The sequence below is a fragment of the Solanum stenotomum genome, chromosome 8, assembly GCF_019186545.1.
Source record: "Solanum stenotomum isolate F172 chromosome 8, ASM1918654v1, whole genome shotgun sequence".
NCBI lineage: Eukaryota > Viridiplantae > Streptophyta > Magnoliopsida > Solanales > Solanaceae > Solanum > Solanum stenotomum.
In genome coordinates this window covers 10,259,398-10,272,765 of record NC_064289.1, presented here as the reverse complement: position 1 = coordinate 10,272,765, position 13,368 = coordinate 10,259,398, and the positions used below count along the sequence as shown (strand labels likewise).

Genomic DNA, 13,368 nt, shown 5'->3' with positions numbered 1-13,368 from the left:
ATGATTCTGGCAATTAGGCGGCAGTAACAAGATTAGTATTCATTAGTGAATTAGTTCTAATTAGAAGAATAACTTCAAAAGGAAAAGTATTTTAAATTTATAGTCAAAATTTCCAGAAGATAATGAAATATATATTACTGAAATAAAAAGTACAAAAATATAAAATTGGAACTGAAATAATGACTTTTTGGCTAAAAATGATTTCAGGTTTAATTGAAGGAGCCGTTTGGTTGATTGTAATTTGTAGTATAGTTAATCACGTTATAAGATACAACATAATATAATGCAATGTTAAGTTAGTGGTATAAGAAAAATTAAGTATCGCATTAAATTGTGCATAAATTTATGTATTTGAGATTAAATATGAAATAAAAATATGTGTATTAGCAATACACAAATTTGACTATTTAAAGGACAAGAATGCTTTTAGAGCAAATAATTCTTGTATAACATTAATCCTTTCTTTAGTCATTGCATAGTGATTTTTTTTTATTAATTACTATTACAAAACAATTAATTCATTATTAAATTCAAATTTCACCTCAAGAAATTAAAGGATATTCTCATGTTCGTAATTTGAAAACAAGTTTCATAAGTTATTTTTTCGCAATGACAATACATAAGTTAATTATTTATTAATTTATACTTGATATTTTTCTTCTACGATTTTCATCACATATATACTTCAATATTAATTATATCCTTTTGAAATATTAATACTAATTAGCATGAGATGCAATCCAACACACATGTTCAAAAATTTCACTATATAAACCGAACGATACGTAAGGTAGAGGTACAATAGTTTTATTTCTATTCTAACTTGTAAAAAGTGACAGTTGACACCAAGAGATTGAATTCTTCATAGACTTTTCATCAACTCTAGAAAATAGATTAAATTAGGCACCTTCTGCCTATTAAATATTGAAGAAGAAAAAAACTTCCATTTACTTTTACTTTTTCATTTTTTCTTTTTGTACATGTTAATTTTAATTTATTAAAAAAAATCATTTACTAATATTTTACTTTCAAATCATTTTTAAAAAATCTAATACAAAATATTAATTTATCAATCATTATTTCTTAACGCCTTTAAAGTCCCATGGCCATGGATAAGTAAGAGGGTGAGTTGAGAGTATACTCTACGTCCAAAATATAGATCATGCATTCCCAATTAAAAAGGATGACTTTTAGAGTATTTATGTTAGCAACTAACTTGGTTTATGTTGACTTTTCTCTATTCATGTTTTTTTATTTTTCTTATTTGGTGATCGATATTATAATGGAGCATGATTAATTTAAATTTATATTATATATAACTCATTTAGAAAAGTGCTCTCTATTAATTTTTTTTTATATATTTAAAGCTCGAAAATGAGACATATGATCAAGAGAAAAACAATCTTTATCTATGGTATAATCTGCACATGTATAACTAATTATACACTTCAAACTAAAATTTGATTAGGACTAAAAAAGGAATACAAAGAAATGTGAAGGAACAAATAACCAAAACATAATTGCTTAGAAACCTCTTGTTCGAAAACAATTATAAGATTAGATTGATTATATATGAGAGTCAACACTCAACACGTCTATTTTTATGACAAAGAGAATTTAATATTATTTTAAAATTATAGCTGATGTTTCCATATATAAATATCGCCTTCATTTGATATTAAGGAGCCTTTTTTGTTTCGGAAATTTTGTCACATTTTAAATATTTTTTTGGCATAAAAAGAAAGTGAATATTTCCTTCCTTTTTTGTTTTATTCTTTTCAAAATTTGTTTTTGCAAAAGAATTTTTAAAAATAGTAAGCGAAGTTTGGTTTGGTAAAAGTTTAAATTTTAAAACCTTTTTGTGATTTTACTCCCTCCAAAATATTTTTTACTTTCACCTTTTGAGATTCAAATAACTTGTTGGTTATTAGTCGATTTCTAATATTTACCAAAGAAGAGTTTATATCTCTATTTAAACAATTTATATACCCGCAAACAATTTGATCAACATTTTTTCCTCCACCATATTAATATACAAAAAAGTTTACAATTTATAATTAATTTTATAAAATTTTAAAATATTAAATTTATATAATCTAATTTAGTTTCAGAAATTAGTCAAACTTACCTTAAAAAATACTCATTTTGAAAAGGCAAAAGACATTAAAATTTTGAACAAAACGCCACAAATCGGAAATTTCAAAGGCAAAATTAAAAGACAATTATTTGTACAGAGAAGGATGCCTCCATAATAAAACTCCATGAGAACAGAACATCAACATTGGGAACTGTGCACAGACTTGCAATAAATTTCCATAGAAATTTTTATTTCAAGATTTGTCTACTCTGCGAAAACAAGAACCAGTTTTCTTCTTCAAACCCAAACGTCTTTAATAGTAGCTTGGATTTTAGTTTTTATCTTCTTCTTCTTATTTTTTACTACTTGTTAATGACAAAATAGCAGCTTCACCTATATGGATTTTGATAATATCTGTTGAGATATTCTGTTTTAAATTTTAATTAATTTTCTTAATGACTAATGTGAAAAAATAGAATTGAGAGAATTTTTTTTTCCCAATTTGGTGTTCAATGAAAGTTGAGTTTGGGAATATGGGGATTTTGGAGAATGGCAAAGACAACAAGCCTTTATCATTGAAAGTGCTTCAGTTTCTCTTGTTGTTTTTGGGTTTAGGAATTGCTTTATCAATTTTAAGTATGTGTATGCTTAGATTTGCAGAATTGAAGAATGTACTCCCTGTGGTTCAATCGAGAATAAATCCATGTTTTCAACAACAAAATAGTCTAGAGAATTGGATTAGGCCTCTATCAAACTTGCATCATTCAATGAATGATGCTGAACTTTTCTGGAGAGCTTCATTTGTTCCTCAAATGAAAAATTTGCCTTTTAAGAGAACACCTAAAATCGCGTTCTTGTTCTTAACTAGGGGCTCTCTGCCTTTGGCTCCGTTGTGGGAGAGGTTCTTCAAGGGGAATGAAGAGCTTTATTCAATCTACATTCATAATTTGCCATCTTACAAACCTGATTTCCCAACTTCATCTGTGTTTTATGGCAGGCAAATTCCTAGTCAGGTAATGTGATTGTACAAATTTTATTCAAAATTATGCACAAAATAGTTTCCCTAGCTTTTGAATTGTGTAAACTATTTTATCTAGTTACGTCTCCTCACATGAGAGGTTGATATGTTTTGATGCTCATTTAGAAGTGTTTAAACCTTTAGAGAGCGCAGAATTTATTTACGTAATTATGTCTTCAATAGTGACACTTTCGAAAGAGTATCTAGCACCATTGTTTGTCAGAAATATTTTCATTTACAGGGTGAAGTTTATTTGCTTCTTATATTAGAAGATTGATTGATTTGAGTTATTTTGGTGACGCAAGGCTGCAACTTTCTGATTCCATTTTTCCATATCCGTATGTCAAAAGATATTTGTTGATGCTATTTCCATGTTTTTGCAACATTTAGTGATCCGAGTTGCTTTAGTATTCTTCTAAACGTTGATATAAGATAAGTAGAACTGACGAGGCTAGTTTGATTCCAATTTTTTTCAACAAAAAAATGACATTTTGAAATAATAATTATGAGTTGTGTGATCATCTGAAATCACCTCTGGGTCTATTGTACTTAGTAGTAATATGTATTCTGGTCATAATTATGTGGCTTTCATTTCGCGTAGGTGGCAGAGTGGGGGGATATTAGCATCACTGATGCTGAAAGACGGCTGCTTGCTAATGCATTGCTTGATATCTCCAACGAATGGTTTATAATCCTATCAGAGTCATGCATTCCTCTCCACAACTTCAGTGTTATCTATCGATACATATCAGAATCCAGGTACAGCTTTGTGAGTGTGTTTGATGATCCTAGATCTGTTGGAAGAGGGCGTTACAATTGGAAGATGTCACCTGTGGTTAAAATCACTCAATGGCGTAAAGGATCTCAGTGGTTTGAAGTTAACAGGAAATTGGCTGTTGACATTGTTACAGATGAGGTATACTACCCCAAATTTAAACAGTTCTGCAAACCATCATGCTATGTTGATGAACACTATTTCCCAACAATGCTGCACATCCAATCCCCTCATCTCCTGACAAATACGAGTCTCACTTGGGTAGACTGGCATAGAGGTGGTGCTCATCCTGCTACATTTGGAAAGGCTGATGTTACAGATAAGTTTCTCAAGCAACTTTCGGAAGGCCAGAGGACGTGTGTCTACAATAACCAGACGACTTCATATTGTCTCCTTTTTGCTAGAAAATTTTCTCCTAGTGCATTAGATCCTTTATTAAAACTCTCGTCCAAGTATCTAGGCTTCTGAAACTCCATTGCTTTGTGATCTGATATATTCAAGTATAAAAATCAGCATTCGGCCACATGATTGCTGAAGGACTGATGACATGATAGACATTGTCATGTTATACTAAAGATATATCGATATTTATGATCATGATGATAATATTATATGAAATCCCAGAATTTAATATTTGAGTTGGATGTCTACTGTACTGGCATGTATAAACTTTTTCACATCTATCACAATTTAGATGCTCTATTTGCAGTATGATACATCAGTACTATTATGATTCAAAACACCATTTGTGGAGACAAAACTGAACTTAATTATTGTGATCGACACTAAAGTTTTGTTCAACAAAGGGTTGTAGGGAATCATTTGCATACTAAGACTATTCAAGTGTGTAGAATCACTAAACTAAAGAAAGATACTTGCAGCATAGCTTCCAACAGAAACTATCAAAGATGTTAACGAGCTATTTCATCGAACCACTTACAAGACATTGTATATATTACTCTATATGCCACAGGTGCCATTGGCAAGAAGTTTAAATTGTACATTCTGCTGAATGATTAGAACATGAGCATATCCTTCCTCCACTAACTTCCACCTTCATTTCATTTCAGAGAAGTTGATCTCTTTTTTTTTAACTAAGAAAACATTTTTAAGACTGGACATTCTCATGTATCTTTACTGTTGTCCTACACATTTAGCAAGTTTCTGGTCAATGTACAGAGTCAGAAAGTATAATGGAGCAGGATGATTGAAAGAGAAAATCAAGAGAAGGAAGAAATTTTGTAGAAAAAGAATGAACCTGTATTGCTTTTCACTTTCCATTGAATATCTATACAGTAAAGAACCTTTAATCCAAGAGGTAAACTATAAAATGAGGGAAATTTAGATAAGGGAAAACATACAGAAGAAAGGGCTTTTCTTACAACATTAAGTTGTAAGGTTTTGCATACTAGTAATTCATTTTCCTTTCTTCTTGTATAGACCTAAAAATCCGAGCTGCAGATTCAGATGCTGACTTTGGGTTATGGGGCACAACCTTGATGACTTGAATTTGCTGCTCCGTGTCGTTATATTGAACTGGTTGATCTGAACCTTTTGCAGTTGGTGTGACAGGAAAAAGAGAAAGTGCACCCTTTTGGACCCTCTCAGGAGGACTACTTGCAGTACTTCCTTGCATGTCACTCCCTCTATCCGCCTGAATGATTCGATCACAATCTGACATGGCCGCGCTCTTCTGGCATGATATGTTGCATGATTTTTGATGAGGCCTAACTAAGTTGACATCATGCATAAATTGACTATTCTCCTTCTCACTTGACCTGATTCTGGAAAGTGGATTCATTTGCTCGATAGCTGAACTTGAAGCAGATGGCTTTATCACAGGCATGGAATACGGTTGAATGCAGGATGGATCAAAGAGTGCAGGACCAGGAAAAATCCCAGCACCTTGCTTGTGGGAAGTCGGTACACTATAAGGCACATTCGCGAAGTCTCCACCTATATGTGGAGATAGGGTCACAGGCCTGACACTACCATAAGCTGGCGCTATGATCCCTCCAGGCGGTGGACAAGGTCCTGTGTAAGGTTTATAAACAAGTCCTTCAGAAGGTGACCTTATTGGAACTAACCACTGATATCCAGGAGGTGGTTGGAAGGATCGAGGTGCTAATTTTGGATCGGATACAAAAGATCTCGATGTTGGTGTCCCTACATTTAGTTTTTGAGATGACTGCTGTGGTATATTCTTCTTATCATTATCTTTGCGGAGGGGAAGATAAACATTATCTGCCGTAAGTTCAAAATTGTTTGGTTTTGTAGAATTTTTCTGTTCCACCACAGGAGGTTCAAGAACATCATCACATGGCAAATTCTTCAAGGAAGAAAATTTGATAGAAGATTGGTGGAGATAGAAGTTGTCTTTGAAAAATATATCTGGTGATCTGGCCATCATTTTCTGAACCTGCAAAGATGCTAAAATAAGTAAGTTCTTCCAAAATTTAAGCAAAACACTAAAAAACCTCCTTTACCCCCTTCTACTTATTGATTTTTTGCACTTGCACTTTGCCTCTTCAAGACAACAAAAGAAAAAAGGCAAATCTAACTAATAGAAGTCTTTAAAGTACCTTTGTTAGTCTGTGTAGCTCAAATAGTTGTATTGCAAAGACCCGCTGCTGGCTGAAAAATAGTGAAACAGAAGTTAAATGGTAGATTTCAGAAAAAAATTTGGAAGAGGAAACAGAATAAGATCAGCCTAACATTATTATTTCTCAGAAATTTGTTGAAGAATATGATTTTAAGGTTTATGCAAGTGAAGCAGTGATGACAACAAACATAGACCTAGAGGCTAGACTAACATGAAACTTCTTTTCGATTATTACAACTTTGAGGTTCTTGTATAAGTATGAATATGGTGTTTATGCCAATTTGAGTACTTTAGTTTTCATCTACTTTTATAGGTCATAGTTCCCAAAGATAACACCTTTATGAAGATGAAACAGATGTAATGGAGCGAAAAGAAAAATATATGATATGAACATTCATGATATAGGTTGAAAGTAGACAAATTGTGATCAGCAGATATCTTCGACTAACTCCTAGATCAAGCCACACATTTTCATTTCTACTGCCATGATAAGTTGGATATACATAAAAGATGATCAGTTAAAGAGACTTACTGTGCAATGCTTCTTCTTGTTTTCCAGAATAATTCTTGCCCTATCAATGCTATGACATTATTTGAAGACATTTTTTCTACTAATCTAGAGTTCAAGGAGGAAGCTTCTGAGATCCCTTCACTTCTGTCTTCACCTGCTACACCTGGAGCACCACTAATCTGGTCTTCAGGACAGTCAGAAGAGGATTTAACTCTCTTCGGACTCTGATGGCTGTCTCCGTGAGGCAGAAAGGAACACGACGGACCTTCCATTATGGAAGCACATCTCTTAATCGTGGCATCATCATGCTTCACATCAGTAACATCTTCTGCAGCCTTCCTTTTGTGTAAAATCCAAGAGTCTTCATCAGATTCAGAATTAGAATCACTACATCTATTCAAGTCACCTACTAAACCACATCTATTTTCCGGAGCACTTGATACAAATGATTTACTAATATTTAGCTTGCCATGTCCTGGACTTGGAGCTTCATGCACCATTGTCGTCTCTATAGTTGACAGATGAGGAGCAGGTAGTTTAACACAATGTTCCCTCTTTTGGTACTTTGCTAGATCTCCAGCTTGACTTATACTATGCTCCCTGCAATTTAGTTGCATCCTGTCTGTATCCTTATATTGCTTTTCGAAAACGCTTTGAAATTTCAAAGAAGGTTTTGAGTTTGATATAACCATTTTTTCCTTGTCTGCACTTTTATGTATGTTACCATGATATAGAGGTTTCCCTGATGTGACGAAATTCGGACCACAAAAATCATTTTCCCTTCCTAACTTATTGGCAGAAGGGTTACTATTATAGTATGGTAAACTGTGTGGATGAATAGGATTAAGCTGAGATGTAGCACGCAAATTTCCTTTAAGACATAAAACTTGAGGATTTAGCGACTTGACTGGTGGAACATCAGGATGTCTCATAGTAAAGTTCATCCCTCCAGAAGAAAACGGAGGTATCTCAACCAAATGAGAAGACTCAGATGAATTGTGGAGAAAATAATTCCTTTTGTTGCAACCAACCTACAGGGTGTTCAAGAGCTCGTGTGAGGAGATCGAATGGGACAGCATAATGAGCCTTGTTGGTGATAGCAGTCATAATTGGTCTCAAGAAATTTTCATCTAAGGAAACACACTGCATAATCAATCTATGAAGCAAACGTACAATTTTCTAATACCTTGAGTTGGCAATGAATGAAGAGGATAAACAGATTCACTCAATCTGAAACAGCACAAGCAATAAGTAAACAAAAGGAATGGAAGTAGATTGAAAATCCAAAGGTTTGGGATGATGAAAACAGGAAATATTTCTCTAATATAGTTTACCTCCTATTTCTAAGACCATACGAATTGCATAGATATTATTTGTGTTCATCATACAAAACTCACAAAGACAAGTTATCATAATTCTATCAAACAACATACTACCAATACTTGGAAGTCGGTCGGAAATTAAGTACTTACAAGACTAGAAGATGCTGCAGGAATAGAGTTTCCACTATTAGGCGGGAGAGGCAGTATTGGCATGGTTGCAGGAGTAGAACTAGAGGTGAAACTTTGAGGCGATGACTGTTCACAAAGAGCCATTTTGTTTCTGGGAGGTGCTCTTGGACCTCTTTTATCTGCTGCATCATTTATATGTAATCTAGGAAACAAAGGATCCATATGCCCCTCTTCCTCATCTTTTTCTGTCTTCATCTTTTCCTTCTGCTTCACGTGTTAATTAAGATTAAGATGAAGCCTGCTCTCTGTATGCTAACACAAAATTTCACGTAAACGAACCATTTCATAGCTCAACACTTACAATCCAAATTCTGTTCCACCAAAGCTATAAGTGACCACAACAATTAGTCATCCCACCTCAAAAGATCGATTCTTTTGACTGTAAATCAGTAGCAATAAGCAAAACCACATGGAATTACAATTCAATCTTGATGCAAGAGAAAAAAAAAAACATATCTGTCTGTGATACAAAAGAGCAAATTCTTCGATCGACTTCCTCAAATAGAGGATCCCAATCTAAAATGCTTTTAGCACATATGAAGATAGCAAATATAAAGAGGAAATCTTAGAAGAAGATCAGATCAACAAATAGATGAGAAGGAGAATAAAATGAGGGGAATGTGGGGTGGCTAGAGAATTAGTGGAACTTCCATGAGTAAAAGGCAGAGAATTAGCAGTAGGTAAATATAAAAATTAAAAACAACATGTAAATAGTGACTGAGTCGCTCTCCTTTTCTTTCTCTCACAAGGCAAATGCCGAAACAACTGTGTACGCGTTATCGAACCACATGTAAGAAATTGTCCAATCTTTTTACGAAATATCTGCCAAATCTCACCATACGCTTTTTCCTCAAAGGACTAAAAACTTACCCGAACCCGCCGCTTATTATATCGCATAAACTATTTTCTTATTGAATAACGCGTTTTCTAATAAATGTATGACGTGCATTTTTTTAATTCTACAAAATGGAGTTTTAAAAGGTTATTTTGCAACTTTTCACATGTTAATTAATTTGTTTTGTGTTGGTCCGAAATCCAAACTATAAAATCAAATGTGTAAGTGAAGGAATTAAAGTTTAAACAAGTGCATCTCCAATTCAAACTTCAAATATTTGAATTCTCCTTTTGTATTTTATGTTCCACAAATGTTATTCTTTCGCTATTTAAGCTTCAATTTGCATATATGTATTAATGTTTGGATTAGCTTTCCCTAGTTTGAGTTGAAAAGGCAAAAGAAGAGAACCTTCTTTGTTTCTCTTGTGTCATATTTAAGGTGCATGATTCAAAATAAGCTAATGGAAATATGACTCGTTGAAGCTTAACTCGTTAATTTTACCGGCTAATAGTTAAGTTGATTCGTGCTAAATATGTAGCCCAAATACAAGTGTCAATGAATATAAGGTTGAATGTGGAAAACAACAAAATAAACTCATCAAAATATGACCCGTTCAAGTCATCCATGTCAACTCGATAATTTGCCGTCTAATAGTTGAGTTGATTTGGGCTAAATATGTAGCTGAAATACGAGTGTCAATGAAGATAAGGTTACGTTGAATGCAAAAGCCAATAAAATAAGCTTATCAAAATATAACTCGTTCAAGTCATTCATGATAATTTTATCGTCTAGTAGTTGAGTTGATTCAAGGTAAATATGTATCCCAAATATGAGTGTTCATAGACGTGCATGAATGCCACCTTTGATGTGTTATAAATTTATGACTCATAATACTACAATTGATTCATAAAAGATGCATAATTTCGAAAGAAAACCTGTTTGGACGCTCTAATCTAAGTTGTACCCATGACAGACCTCCTCCACCACCAAATTTTATATGTATATATTTAACTTCAAAATTTTGACGATACCACTTTGCACTACTTGTCGTCTCCATTATTTCATCACCATGAAAGAGCCATAATCACCAAATAACATACATAACCTTCACCTTAACAAATAAATCATTGCATTTATAATCATGGGCAAATTGACAATTGAAACAGTCGATGTAGTAGTTATAATTCAAAAGAGAGCTGCAAGTTGAAAGTTTGTACATTCCTTGCAAATGATACGATTGTATCAGACATTAATCTTTTTAACTTCTTAACTTCTTGCAAATGGTACGATTGTATCAGACATTAATGATTTTAACTTCTCAACTTCGGTAAAAAAATGTCTTAGGGTGGCTTGGGAGTCCTTGTATATCTAAAGCTGTGTAGGCCATAACTTCAGTATAAAAATATCTAATTTAGAGAAAAATTATTGAGATAATGGAAAAGAAGAAGGATATATAGTAAAATAAAAGAAGTGTGAAGTCATTTCAAGAAGTTAGTTATGTGTCATTGTCAAGAAGTTAGTTAGGTAGTTAGGAATTTGGAAGTTGATGTATAAATACATAGCTTAGGTCATTATAATGTAATCCAAGAATTCTATTCAAAACTTCATCTTCTTCAATTCTTATTTTTCTTCTCGTTTCAACAAAATCTTCATGGTATCAGAGCAGGTGATAGAATCTGAAGAATTGTTCATCTGAGTGTTCCTGTGTGTGTTATCTTTGAAGATCTAGAAAACAGAATCTGAGAAGTTAGTTTTTTTGTGTTAAATTTCCGTTGTGCAATTGAAGAAGAAGAGAGATAGTTAACATGACACAAGAGTAACTGGTGATCAAACCACGACTGGAAACATCAGCGTGAATGAAAATTCTGGAAATCCAAGTTCTATTCTAGTTATGTCAATGAGTCAAGGGGTTGATTATAGTCATCCTCTGTTCTTGAGTCCCACTGATATCGGTGGTGTAAATTTGATTTCGTTTCAACTTACTGGACTAGAAAATTATGCATTGTGGAGTAGGTCAATCAAATTGGCCTTACTAGGCAGAAACAAGATTGGTTTGGTAGATGGATCATGCAAGAAGGAGGATGTAAGGACTGAATTACAAGGTCAATGGGAAAGAGTTAATGTCATTGCGTTATCATGGCTTCTGAATTCAGTTTCAAAGAGTTTATTAGGAGGAGTGGCATTTGCTTCATCAGCTCAAAGTGTATGGAATGATCTGAAGGAGAGGTTTGATCAGTTAGATGGATCAAGAACCTTCAGCCTGCACAAAGAGATAACAACATTACAACAAGGTACAAAATTTGTATCAGTTATTTTACCAAACTCAAAACCTTGTGGGATGAATTTGAGGCGTTAGTGCCACCTCCTAGTTGTGATTGTGAGAAGGCAAGAGGTTTTGTTGATCATTTGAATCGACAAAAGTTAAATAAATTCTTGATGGGATTGAATGAATCTTTTGGACAAGCAAGAAACCAGATCTTGTTGATGAGTCCAATTCTAGCAATGAATCAAGCTTATGTTATGATTGTTAATGATGAGTGTCAAAAGTGACTTTAAGTAGGTCAGTTATGGGGTTAAGTTCTATGAGTAGTACTGGAATAGAGGCTCTAGGAATGTATTCAAGAACTGGAGGAACCTTTGCTACACAAGGCCATAACAAATTCAAGAATAATTTTGTAGTTGTGTGTGAATTCTACAGATGCAAGGGGCACACCAAAGATCAGTGTTATAAACTGATTGGATACCCTTTAGATTTCAAGTCCAAGAGGAAATTGAATGCTGGAACAGGAAATTGAGCATATATGGTTGGTAATAATGATAACAATGCAAGAAAAGATGGCTATGAAGGTATGTCTGGGGTTCTTCTTTCAGTTATGGGAATAACACTAATGTGGCTATAAAAGGTCACACTAGGATGTAGATGAGTGTTCGACTCAGTTGCAAGGATGCAATTTCATTAGAGATCAATACAACCAAATTCTTCAGATGCTCAAGCAGAACCAATGATGTGGTCACAAAACTGAAGATGCAGGCCAAACACATGAAGCACAGGCTAATACTACTGGTAACGCCTTGTTAGTTTCTGAAAATAATGAAGTCTGGATTATAGATACAGGTGCATCCAATTATATAGTGTCAAAAGTTGGTATGCTCAATAAAGAATCTGTAGTCAAGGTGAAAGATCCCAAGCATATGTACTTACCTACTGGTGAAGTGTCATATGTGTCTCATACAGGAATATGTCATATATCTCCAAGAAGTGTAATTACAGATGTGTTTCACATACCAGAGTTTAAGTATAATTTTCTGTCAGTAAGTAGGGTGACTAAGGATTTAAACTGCTCAGTTACTTTCTTTCCTTATTTTTGTGTGTTTCAGTAGCTTTACACTAACATGGTGAGGGAAGTTGGTAGAGAGGATGATGGTCTGTACTTGCTGTTAAAGAACTTGACATAAGATCAATTAAAACATCAGTCATGTGTTGTGCCTGAAAATAAACTAGATATACAACAATTGTCCGAGGAACAAGTGGATGTGTGGCACAAGAGACTAGGATAAGGATCTTCTCATATGCTGAGTAAAGTTTTTCCTATTAATTCAGAAGTAGTAAATAGAGTGCTAAACAAATGTATTGTGTGTCCTTGTGCAAAACAGACCATAAATGTGTTTCCAGATAGCAATATTAAAAGTAGTCAAGTGTTTGATTTGATTCATTTAGATGTATGGAGTCCATACAAGCAAACAACTTTTGATGGTAACATATATTTTCTAACCGTGATAGATGATTTCTCAAGGATGACTTGGTTATTTCTTTTGAAAAACAAATCAGATGTGTGTGTTGCTTTAGCTCATTTTTTGCAATTTATAAAGACAGTTTGACAAAACAGTAAGGAAGGTAAGGTCTGATAATGGGACTAAATTCATGAATTCTGTGTGTGCTACTCTACTTAAGAAAATGAGTATAATACATCAGAGGTCATGTCCTTACACTCCACAGCAGAATAGAGTAGCTGAAAGGAAATATAGACACCTCTTAAAA

General features: G+C 33.7%; 2 protein-coding genes across 3 annotated transcripts; one reads left to right on the top strand and one right to left on the bottom strand.

The window, feature by feature from the left end:
• The first annotated feature begins 2,299 nt into the window (after positions 1-2,299).
• Positions 2,300-4,606, top strand: LOC125874600 (glycosyltransferase BC10-like). Its single transcript, XM_049555515.1, has 2 exons — positions 2,300-3,090; positions 3,697-4,606. The coding sequence occupies exons 1-2, from the start codon at positions 2,590-2,592 to the stop codon at positions 4,336-4,338; spliced, it is 1,143 nt and encodes a 380-aa protein (XP_049411472.1). The 5' UTR covers positions 2,300-2,589; the 3' UTR covers positions 4,339-4,606.
• A 501-nt stretch (positions 4,607-5,107) lies between these two features.
• On the bottom strand, positions 5,108-8,689 carry LOC125874271 (protein HEADING DATE 3B-like). 2 transcript variants are annotated; one of them, XM_049555119.1, is made up of 4 exons: positions 8,456-8,689; positions 7,005-8,014; positions 6,453-6,504; positions 5,108-6,289 (listed from the first exon to the last, which is right to left on the bottom strand). In XM_049555119.1, the coding sequence occupies exons 1-4, from the start codon at positions 8,687-8,689 to the stop codon at positions 5,279-5,281; spliced, it is 2,307 nt and encodes a 768-aa protein (XP_049411076.1). In that variant the 3' UTR covers positions 5,108-5,278. The 2 variants fall into 2 exon arrangements, with proteins under 2 accessions (XP_049411076.1, XP_049411077.1); XM_049555120.1 differs by lacking the exon at positions 8,456-8,689 and adding an exon at positions 8,170-8,241.
• Positions 8,690-13,368: the final 4,679 nt, after the last annotated feature.

Coding starts and splice junctions, on each gene's coding strand:
- LOC125874600 (XM_049555515.1), top strand. CDS start 2,590: ATGAAAGTTGAGTTTGGGAATATGGGGATTTTGGAGAATGGCAAAGAC. Junction 3,091..3,696: donor GCAGGCAAATTCCTAGTCAG/GTAATGTGATTG, acceptor CATTTCGCGTAG/GTGGCAGAGTGGGGGGATAT.
- LOC125874271 (XM_049555119.1), bottom strand. CDS start 8,689: ATGAAGACAGAAAAAGATGAGGAAGAGGGGCATATGGATCCTTTGTTT. Junction 8,015..8,455: donor CTGCAGCATCTTCTAGTCTT/GTAAGTACTTAA, acceptor AACACCCTGTAG/GTTGGTTGCAACAAAAGGAA. Junction 6,505..7,004: donor ACAAGAAGAAGCATTGCACA/GTAAGTCTCTTT, acceptor ACTATTTTTCAG/CCAGCAGCGGGTCTTTGCAA.